At 39.2% G+C, this 10417-nt stretch overlaps 1 protein-coding gene across 4 annotated transcripts; it reads right to left on the bottom strand.

The window, feature by feature from the left end:
- Positions 1-144: 144 nt before the first annotated feature.
- Positions 145-10206, bottom strand: daw (activin beta chain dawdle). 4 transcript variants are annotated; one of them, XM_069115141.1, is made up of 6 exons: positions 9253-10206; positions 8833-9009; positions 8202-8561; positions 7477-7637; positions 5853-6930; positions 5723-5783 (listed from the first exon to the last, which is right to left on the bottom strand). In XM_069115141.1, the coding sequence occupies exons 1-5, from the start codon at positions 9388-9390 to the stop codon at positions 6735-6737; spliced, it is 1032 nt and encodes a 343-aa protein (XP_068971242.1). In that variant the 5' UTR covers positions 9391-10206; the 3' UTR covers positions 5723-5783; positions 5853-6734. The 4 variants fall into 4 exon arrangements, with proteins under 4 accessions (XP_068971240.1, XP_068971241.1, XP_068971242.1 ...); XM_069115139.1 differs by lacking the exons at positions 7477-7637; positions 8202-8561; positions 8833-9009; positions 9253-10206 and adding exons at positions 145-1396; positions 2076-2458; positions 4084-4341 and having other exon boundaries at positions 4828-5783; positions 5853-6736; XM_069115140.1 differs by lacking the exons at positions 7477-7637; positions 8202-8561; positions 8833-9009; positions 9253-10206 and adding exons at positions 145-1396; positions 2076-2458; positions 4084-4341 and having other exon boundaries at positions 4828-5783; positions 5904-6736.
- Between the last annotated feature and the right edge of the window lie 211 nt (positions 10207-10417).

Here is a 10417-nt window from a genome sequence, read left to right as displayed (position 1 = left end):
CCTGGGAGTTGACTTTCCGAGAATTTGCCCACATTATCTGACTCCTGCTCACTTCGCTGTCCGTGCATGAAAGGCAAGAGGGAGAAGTAGACAATGCGAGTGAGACAGAATAGGTAGAGTGTAATAAGATACTGTAGAATCAGATCATTTTTTACTCCTAGTCGTATATTACATATTTCATTAGTTTAGTTAACAATTGTTGATCAGATATAGTCATGTTTGTACAAATCTCAATAATCCGACTGAGGCTATCTCGTAACGATATAATAAAAAAATAAAAAACATTGTATTTTTCTTATTCCGATTTGAATTACATCGATGCGAATCATAGATAACGCAGAGGCCTGCCTCGCGCTAGCAGTTCCAGGAATTGGTGGGGATAACTTGTGGCCATACGAGCGGACAAATTCGTGGCCATATATCCGAACGCTACTGTACATATATCAATCTACATGTTAAAAAATTAGTATGTATACAGCATGAATAGTGATGTTAAACGTATAATTAGTGCTAAAAATGATCTCATTAAATATCGTGGCTCATTAATACAACGAATAATTGACTGTTTAAATATTTTAACTTCTATATATATAAAGCTATATATATATATAGATTTTCAAATTCGTTTCAAATTTTACCAATTGTGACAGTCGTGTTAATAATATTTCAAAATGTTCTGTGTAATATGAAGTTACTGTAACTGTTTAAATACTTTCTTGAGCCTCTGTACGCGAAGGTATAAACAACTGTATTCGACGTGGAAACTAAAATCAAAGGCGACTCGTGCGTGTACATTCTTTCTCGATTCTGTATTCGTGCCTTCCACGGGCTTTCTGAGAGCATTTGTAGTTCACAACGTTTAAACTTTAAACGTTTTCCTAGTCTCTTCACTGCGAACCATAAAACTACGCGTGAAGTCCATTCGATTCGACAGAAGCATCGCGTTTCTCCGCGATAATGTTTCGATAAATTCTCAACGAAACGGTGAACATTCCAGTGTTCTATACACTTTAGTATATAGTTTTGCTCCTTTGAAATTCAGGATACGAAGAGGTTGCATGTGCGAATTTATTCAAAAGGAACTTGTTTCAGGTAACGAAGGGGATCAAACTCTCGTCGCTTTGGAAACGATTGAATCAGGTGCGATAGGACCTCGAATTCGAATCGATCGAGCCGACGTAGGGTATTTTCGGGGGATTTGTGGGAGAATTTCAGCGACTTTCGTAAATCACATGCAACCGCAGGCTTCCACTACCATATTTGGCAGAGTTTTTTGCGTGATCGTATTGTTCGAATCAACGTAGAGCAGTTGAATCGGCGACAATTGCGTAGGTGAACAACATGGAATGATCTCGTTTTTACGACGCGTTGTGCTACCATTCTTGGTCAATAACCTCTGAAACAATAAAAGAGAAAAAAGTTAATGCTCCGAAAAAGTTCCATATAGGGTATGGCCGAATAACACGTACAAGCATCGGGCGATTCTCTACGAAAAAGTAAGACGAAAATATAAAATAAAATTTGTTCGTACGACACTTCGTTTTCGAGAAAATCGAGTTTGAAACTCGATCAAGTATATTTGAAGGCAGACTGACTTCTGAACCGAACAGGAGTAAGCAATCAACGGCATTTAACTAAACGCTTTCAAACTCTGTTTTCTTCAAGATGAAACGCTTTCAACGAAAAAACTTTTTTCTCATTTTTGACTTATCTTCGCATCTAGAATGAAATAACCTGTTGATTTTTTACTCGTATCCAGTCGGCTTATCAGCGGGTAAAGTATAGCTGAAAAATGTTCAAACTTGATTCTCCTGAAAACGAAGCGTCATAGGAGAAAAATTGTATTCTATATTTTTTTTTCTTACTTCTTACGTGTTATTCGGCTGCACCCTGTACAATGGTTGGCGGTAGTCTCTGTTGATTATTTGGCGGGCAAGGATACTGCGAGATCGTAAAATAAGTCAGGTTTGAGAGCATTACGTTGTGTAATAAATTCAACCAAGCAATAAATCCAATAAATCCAATCATAAATTCAAGCATCAAGAGCAAAAGAGAAGATAAAAGAGGATGCCTACTCTGATCACGTTATTGTAGGGAGATCCACTGATGGTCAACGAAGCTGCGGAAGAACACGATCCACGACAGAAATACGCGTGATATCCGCTCGGATGAAGAATCCAATCGCTCCAACCGATGTCTTTGAAATTAATATAGAGCTCGTCCCTGCAGCACTCCTTCATTTCCGGCAGACAATTTGAGTTCCTCTTCGGCCTGTTTTTCTGCGGTAACGGCGACGTGTGTATCACAAGGAACGGTTTTAATGTTTGTTCAACGGATACAGGCGCTGTGTCTCGATCTATCGAACAGGTGCTACAAGCTATCTGTATCGCGTGATTCAATCGAAGTTCTTCCACCCATTTCTTCAGCGTGAAAGTTACGTCGGTCTTCACCCATCCCTCTGAAACAGCGATCGTCCTGATCGTTTTAACCTGCGATCGCTTCGTATCGTCGCGCCACGCCTCGTCCCTCTTCTCCTCTCTTCGCCTAGCCTCGACTCGCCTCGCCTCTCCTTTCCATTTCGCTTATTTTTATTCTTATCGTTTCGATTCGACTACTTCGTTGTTCGTTCGCACAATCGAGAATGTTGCTGTATCTGCGAGCATCGATATTTTGTCCATTACCATCTCTATATTCCGTATATTTCCTTTCTTTTCTTTCTTTGTTTTACCGTTTTTTTTTTCATTTCTTTCTTCAATGCGATCGCGATTCTAAATGCATAATTGCATTGCGAATGGCTAGAAGCGTGGGAAGGTGGAGGGTGGTGGCGATGGTACATGTGGCACGAGAGAAGAGGGGAGGTACAAGATTTGACTACGCTGTCATTGTTCTTTCCAATTTGACACTCGCCCCTCCCAATTCGATCGAACAACCGCACGACCGTTAGAAAGTTTCGTGATACGATCGACTTAATTTCGCGTTCGATTCCTGTAAATTGGTCGATTCGTAATCGCGATCTTGCAGTAATACAGCATGAAGTGACTTTATACCGTGAGAGCGTTGAATTTTTTTGCTGACATACCACTTCACGGTCTAAAGTCCTTACCAACTGTCAACAAATATCTTTGCATAGTTTTGCGTTCAGTTTCGCCGATTCCTTTCGTGTATCTTAATGAATTGCCCCTCTCCCGTCCGCCCTCTCATCTTCTTTCTTTCGCTCTCATATTCCTATAATTTTTTCACTAACAAAATCTATTAAAATATGCTTTAAGATTAGCATTTGTCCCGTACTTTCGGTGTATGGGCTTTGGTCCAACATTTCCAACGTTTTAATCTGTTACCTGGGGAAAGTCGAATGAACCGATTATTTAGATTGTAAATCTGTTCGGAGGAATCATATTTTTATTTAGAGATCTCCGACCTTTTTCTTATGTATCGTTCCATTCTGTCGAAAATAAATTATATAATACATAGTTATATCAGCAGGGACTAAAAGTTGACCGAAATCGATTTGTTTTTGCTCAATTTTGATTTGATAATTGTAGAAGTTTCCGATTAAAGGACGACTCGGTTAAACAGTTTATCCCATTAAGGATCAACGTTGAATTTCTTTTCGATCAATTCGATTACATCGTCGAATTCCGCTTTTATTAGCATCGTGACTAGGAAGGGGAATTCCAAGGATTCGCTTAAATTTTTCTGTCGTCACTATATCTTCCGCCGAAATTCTACAATTTTATGAGAAAAGAGATCGAAGTATCCACGTTGTTACTCTAAACCGTCGTTCGATCTTCAAGCTTAAAGCGTTCATTTATAAAACGATAAACTGTGTCGACAGATGTAAACGCGACAAAATTACGACATGGCAAATGATTTTGCTGTAACGATGATATGTAACGGGGCAGAGGCAGGAAGAGAAGCGGTCGATTTTACTCGGTTCGGTATTTTTACGATAACGTCGTATACCCCGTATCTAAGAGAAATGAAAACACGAAAGATGTACGAAAGAACGAGAAGTAGACGAAGCTTTTATACGGAGACCTGTGCGCGAATACCTAAGAAAAGGAAGTATCTCGATTTACCTACCTCCGATATCGGTTTCAAAGATAGCCATAATCGTGTTTTTCTCGAAGTTCCCGCTCAAATCCCAATGATCGAGCTCAGAGAGCACGAAAGTTTGATTTAGGTAGTCATTTTCGTCGTATTCCTTGTAAAACCAAAGTTGCGCCGAGGTAACATCCACGAATTGCATTTCGTTCGGTAGATAAAACGTGAAACAGGCTGCCGGATTAAAGCCCGTCAGATGGTTCGATTTCTGTTGGCACTTTTTCGAATCGGCAATACCTGAAAAGTTTGCCATTTATTTTCGTATTCGGTTTGCCGTTACTAAAAAACGCAAAGTGGTCTCTGTCCGATTCGAACATGTTAACGATGGAATAAAGACGACAAGATGCTTACAGTAGCGAAATGCAGAAGAGAAGGTCTAATGTCAGTTAATCGCCGCGCGTAAACATCTTATCGATGGAATTTAAATGTGAAATTTTTAATTAACGTTTAATTAAATGTAGAAATTTGAAGTGATCGAATAATTCGCAGACTGCAGATATTTATGCATTTATAGAAAACTTTGATACGCAGAAATCCGCGAGATATACGTAACGCGCTGAAATATTCGACACAATGGTATTTAGTTGTGGTATTATCGTAAAAATACCAACTTGCATAAATAGTTGCTTGAAAATTTATATTCGTTAAACGTAAGATTAGATTTAATTTTATAGAGATACACGCGTCTCGTGAAACGGATCGTTCAGTTTCACAGGGACTGACCTTCGTTCGGAAAAACAACAATTTGGTCTGTCTTCCCATAAAAACTGTCAGCTGATTTTTCCGGTTCGAGTGGTGCTCCGGGTTGAAGTTCGAGTACACGACCATTTATCAGAGGCTTCGGCAAGGTCGACAGCGGCATCGATATCTCGGGTGGCTTGGAAAGTCGCAACTTCTTGAGTATTTGTTGTTTGACATACTCGACTCTTAACTCTGTTAAAATCGGATCGGTAACGGTTAGTATGCCAACCTTATTTTGTGTACATTCAGCGCAATTCTCTTCCTCGAAAGAAGTCGATAAAGAAAACGAAGAAGAGGAAGAAGAACTCGGTGAGGTCGAACTGCTTGATCGTAAATTAGATGCCCACCGAAGGTAAGGCAAGGGATTTGCGGCCTTGGGCCAGGTGACTTCGACCTGATTATCCAACAAGAGAATAGAAAGTAATACCAGCTGTTGAATTAGACGCATTGTGTCGATATTTTGCATCGGGTATGAATATCCCACTCACACGTGTTTTCCTACAGATATTTTTCTTTCATTCGTTTACCCCTTTAACATTGTTTCGAAGAATCTCATCGATCGAGGAATACCCACTGATTTTCCATTAAGTCGCACATCGATCTCCTTTCTCTTCTTTTTATCTCGCTATCGGTAGCTATCGAATGCATGGACCGCTAATAAAATCGTCAGTAATTCTACAAACTCGAATTCGACTGTGTTTTAAAAAATATTTTTGTTCGATTAATCCACATTTTTATTTTCCCTCTTCCTTCTTTCCTTTCCTCCTTAGTTCCCTTTTTTTTTTGCTACCGCGCTTTCTTCCTTCCTCAGGTTCCTCCCATTCTGCTCCTTTCTACCCCCTTTCTCTCAACCTTGCTTTCCTCTTTCTTTTCCTCCTTCTTTACTTTCTTCTTTGTTTTTTTTATCACTATATTGTCCTCAGGCTCGACGCAGAATGCTTGAACGATAAACGAGCGAAAATTATTATTCGGTCCACGTAATAATCAATAATTCGCTATGGCTCTACCTTTCGATTGATTCGGTCGTTTTCGCTGATCCAACAACACATGCAACTTACCCGCGAAGACTGAAGACACTTCGTTAAATCATTATTTAGTCACGCATCGGCTCTTGGTACAGTCTGAACTTTGCTCCATCAGCGGGGGATACAGCGGATTGGACGGAGACGAATCGTACTGATATCGTCGGGGGAAACACGCGCCACGAACATGCTTTGTGCTTCGTCGTCTTTGTAGTCCGTTTTTTCATCTTTTTCACCTAAATTCTTAATTATGTGCTCGGTTTGGTAAGAAAGATTTTAAAATTACTAGAACATTTGGTACGTAAAGCGAAAGCGCGCGTCGTCTATTTTCCATAAACGCATTACGTTATGTCCATTCGACGAATTCGTGGAACAAATTTCGTCGACAAAATTTTCTCGATCCACGATTGCCCACGCGTATGTTACTTTTTTCGATAAACGGTTACCCCTTGTTAAAATTTTATTTCAAGTGTCTACAAGATAAGAAATGGCAAAAAAAATTAATCGTCGAGAAAATGAGCAATCTGTAGCTGAATTCAAGGTTGATTAAACTATCGCTTCCGAGAGCGATCAAACTCTTACTGTTTTATACTTATACTATCTTGTTCTTTCGGAGGTGGGAAACATCGTGAAAGTATTTACGTAAATCTCTTCAGTGTCTTGAAGGAGTTGGCGAGCTTCGACCTAATCGTGTTTTCGGATCATCCGCACCCATACACGCCGATCTATACGTTCATGCCACTATACGTTCTTCCTTTAATGACCGAGAATAACACGAAGAGATGTACAATGGTATCGTCGTTAATTTAAAAATGATAGATTTCAATAAATATCTTTTAATGGGTTCGTTCTCCGATTCATATTGAGTTAAACTTTTGCATACGCCGCATAATTGGCTATACCGCATCGATTTTTGTTTTTAGCCAGACGCATATATCCATTTTCACCCCATTCGTTACCCCACCAGTTCTTCAGAATCCATTCGGTTGGCGTGTATCCAACGATCACCATAGCGTGATTCACCATGTCCGAGCTACAAACTTCGTCATCGTAGACTCCTGTGCTGCGAAACAAAATTTTCTTACCTTTGTAACTAGGAAAGAACAAAAGAATAAGAAACTGAAATAACAAGAAAGGAAATGCGAGGATGGAAGGCACAGAAGATCGCGTACTAAGATTTCGATAGAACAATCGTAAAAACTTGTGACAACGAGTATTTTTGCGAGTATGTAAAAACTTCCGCGCCTCTTTTTAATTCGTAAACGACAGTTCAATGACTTCGGTTCGTTGTCGTTTCAGGGTCATCGCATAAACGATGCATCAAAGGTTATCGTACGAATGGACCAATTTCTTTGAACATCTGTCAGAGGGGGATGATACGAGTTTTCGTACTTTCATCTTTCGCGTAAACATTCATTAAACACGGATTGGTCGCGTGTCAAAAGCGCTTTGTCCGTTTCCTTTCTATGCTCTTTTTTACAACAGCTCTATTTAATTCTCCACTCCCTTTCAAACCCCATTTTCGTTTTTCTATCATCTGGAATACCACGATATTGTTTGCCCTAACAGCCCCGATAATCTTGGCTTCCAAGGAATAAAAAATACTCACTGATAAAGTTGAAACGTTTTTGGACTGGCATTTACCGAAGCAGCTATTGGACCTATGGTCGCTACGGCAGCTTCCAAAGCTTTTTCGTCACGTGCTGGTAAAACTGCCCATGAAGTGATGTTAACTACGCTCAAGTCTTCTACAAAACGACACGGACCTTGCTATCCTCCAAAAGCAAACATATCATTGGTGGATAATTATCTTTCCCTCCTATACATATACATGTATACATACTAATCTACGATACATAAAACACATAATCCGAGCGTAATTCGATATCGTTTGGACTTTCTTCGATATTGATTTTATTGCCACATGTTTGTTGACATTCGCGAATTCCTAATGTACACATTTTGTTTAAAAATATATTTGTTACTTCAGCCACGAGCGTATACTTAAATCAGCATTTGAAGATAAGATATATTATGAAACACGAGGGATAACGGAATAACGGAAATCTCGATACCAATAGTCTACGAACGAACTTACCTACAGTAGCTACGAGAAGTATTTGCACGTATAATTAATAAACATAACATTATGCGAACACTTTTTCTAACCACTGTACGTTACAGTCCAAGTATAATGGAATAAAATAAAGAATGTCTTTCCGAATATAGCATTATCAGGATTGAGAACAGTCCGTGTTTTGTTCCAACATTTCGTATGTCAGTGTTATCGTAAAAAAAAATGACAAAGGAAAGGAAAAATAGAAAGGAACGTACTTTCGCTGTATACGAATAACGGCTTTGAGGCATTAGACCTTTTGCCTTTTCGAGATATCTTAGTGTGTTTCTCAGAGAACCTCCTGAACAACCTAAATTTCCAGTAGACGTACTGCAATCGATCAACTGTTGTTCGCTCAATGGAATCAACATTCCTGTTTTTTTGAAGATTTGCCCTTGAATGCTGATGGCTACCGAGTACGCGTAACAACTTCCGCAGTCTCTTTGGTTTTCTGGCGGCGTTTTAAATCCCATTTCGCGCCAATCAAGCTGTGGTGGAATTCTTCGAGGATCATGTAAAACCGCTCCAACTATCGGTTCATTCGATACACGCCGCTTACGACTAGGAATTAGTTTTACCTAGAGAATAAAGAAAAGAAAAATCCAAACCGTTATACTACAAAGAAGAATTTTCTTCCAATTTTTCTCGTAACTGAATGTTTATGGAAAATTTAAGTTTGTGGAAATGTGCGTGCTGCGCATAATATGAAAAAATATGGAGAATATTTTCGCTAGATGGTAGTCTATACTGTTGGTTATAGTATGCTTAGGAAATGAAACAAATCTCTAGTTAGAATTTATTTATTAGCGAATAATATCCGTTTTACGATAGCTCTCTTAGAATACGAACCATTTCTCGAATATATTGCCTAGTTCCGAGATCGGCAATGTGATTGTCTCTCAATGTATAGCTGTGATGACCCGCAGCTGCCATCATATTGTGCTTATAAATCGTTATTAGATTTTCTTCCCAAGCTATCCTTCGGTTAGTCTCGAGATTTCCAGAGTAACTTTTATTGTAACGAGTCTGTGGCAACAGTAATATCTTAGAGTAAAGTATTATAACATACGATACGTACGATGGAGTACAAAATTTTGCTGAAATATTTAATAATTCAATAAGGTCCTCGTAATATTTAATAAACGAATCAGTCCTTTATTTATATTCTCTACTTCTTTTATGTATATTTTGTAAGGATATTAATTTGCATTACAATCTAGCCTAATTGTAATATTGATCGAAGATATTCAAATAAGACGCTTATAGTACCTTGTACAAGTTCCAATATTCATCTAGCCGTTCCGATACTTCTTGAGGAAAACGATTTTGTTTGTCAAACACTTGGATGCCATAGTTACCCCATATAGCTAAAAGGAGAACTAAAAGGACACAAAGACGAAAAGACATCACGAATGCAACCGTATTAAAAATCGTCTCGATAACACACGAATCGTTGTTTTTTCTGCAGTTCGATCAACTGACTCAAGCGTTCGTTATTTCGATTCGAATGCAGTTTGACCTTACGGCTGTTCTCATTTGACATCCAATTTGTAACTACAGTGTCAGCAATTTTACAAATTTCGTACGTACGTAAGCACCAGGGAAGTTGAACCGCAAAACTTGCGTCATCTCGAGTGCAATATATGTAAGTATATTTATTAGCAGCCTGCAGAATAATATCTGCCGTGCCCGATTTAATGCCTCTACAATATGATACGAACATCGCTTCCACCGCAAATGGGTCAAAGAGCAAATGACAGATCTGCTTTCACAACCTTTTCTGCACTTTTCCCTGGAGCAAGCTTTTCTATATACATATAGCTTGCATGAAAACTCGACTATTATCAGCTATATTCTTCAGAGAAATTAAGCTTGTACCGTCGAGTGATATTGAAACGCGAGAAGCAAAGCTAACAAATACTCAAACAGAGTTCGTAAGATCGTGAATAGCGTTCGACACGAAAGATTGAGAAATTCGTCGTGAGATGGCTGTACTTGCAGAAATCGCGCAACTTTTAGAAACAAGGAATTCGAGGCACACACACTCATGCATTGACCGACGATTAATTCATTAACTCACGTACTGTTTGCGCATAATCGACCGCTTGTATTGTACATTTCGCTTACGGTTTGCGTCTATACGTTCTCTGCACTGACATGTCTAATTTCTTCCAATTTACGAATTAAATTTTTTTTGCAGCGTTGAATTATTTGAGCGCGTACACGCGCGCGCATGCATGCATGGTCGCCAGCTAAATCTATTAGCCGCGTCTCATTCGCTTTCGCTTGCAATACATATTAGCAGTGATAGTGGTTGGTGATGTAGTTGCGCGGGACGGGATAGAGAGAATGGCAAAGACAATGAGAGAGGGGAGGAAGAAAGATCGCGGATGTTGGCGAGAAACTCGTGATCTGCTCGTCTCTTATCCCCTCG

Source organism: Bombus flavifrons, chromosome 6 (assembly GCF_040668555.2).
Source record: "Bombus flavifrons isolate JBK064 chromosome 6, iyBomFlav1_principal, whole genome shotgun sequence".
In the NCBI taxonomy this organism is placed as follows: Eukaryota; Metazoa; Arthropoda; class Insecta; order Hymenoptera; family Apidae; genus Bombus; species Bombus flavifrons.
Note: the sequence above shows the minus strand (reverse complement) of the source record. Positions and strands in the feature narration are given on the sequence as shown.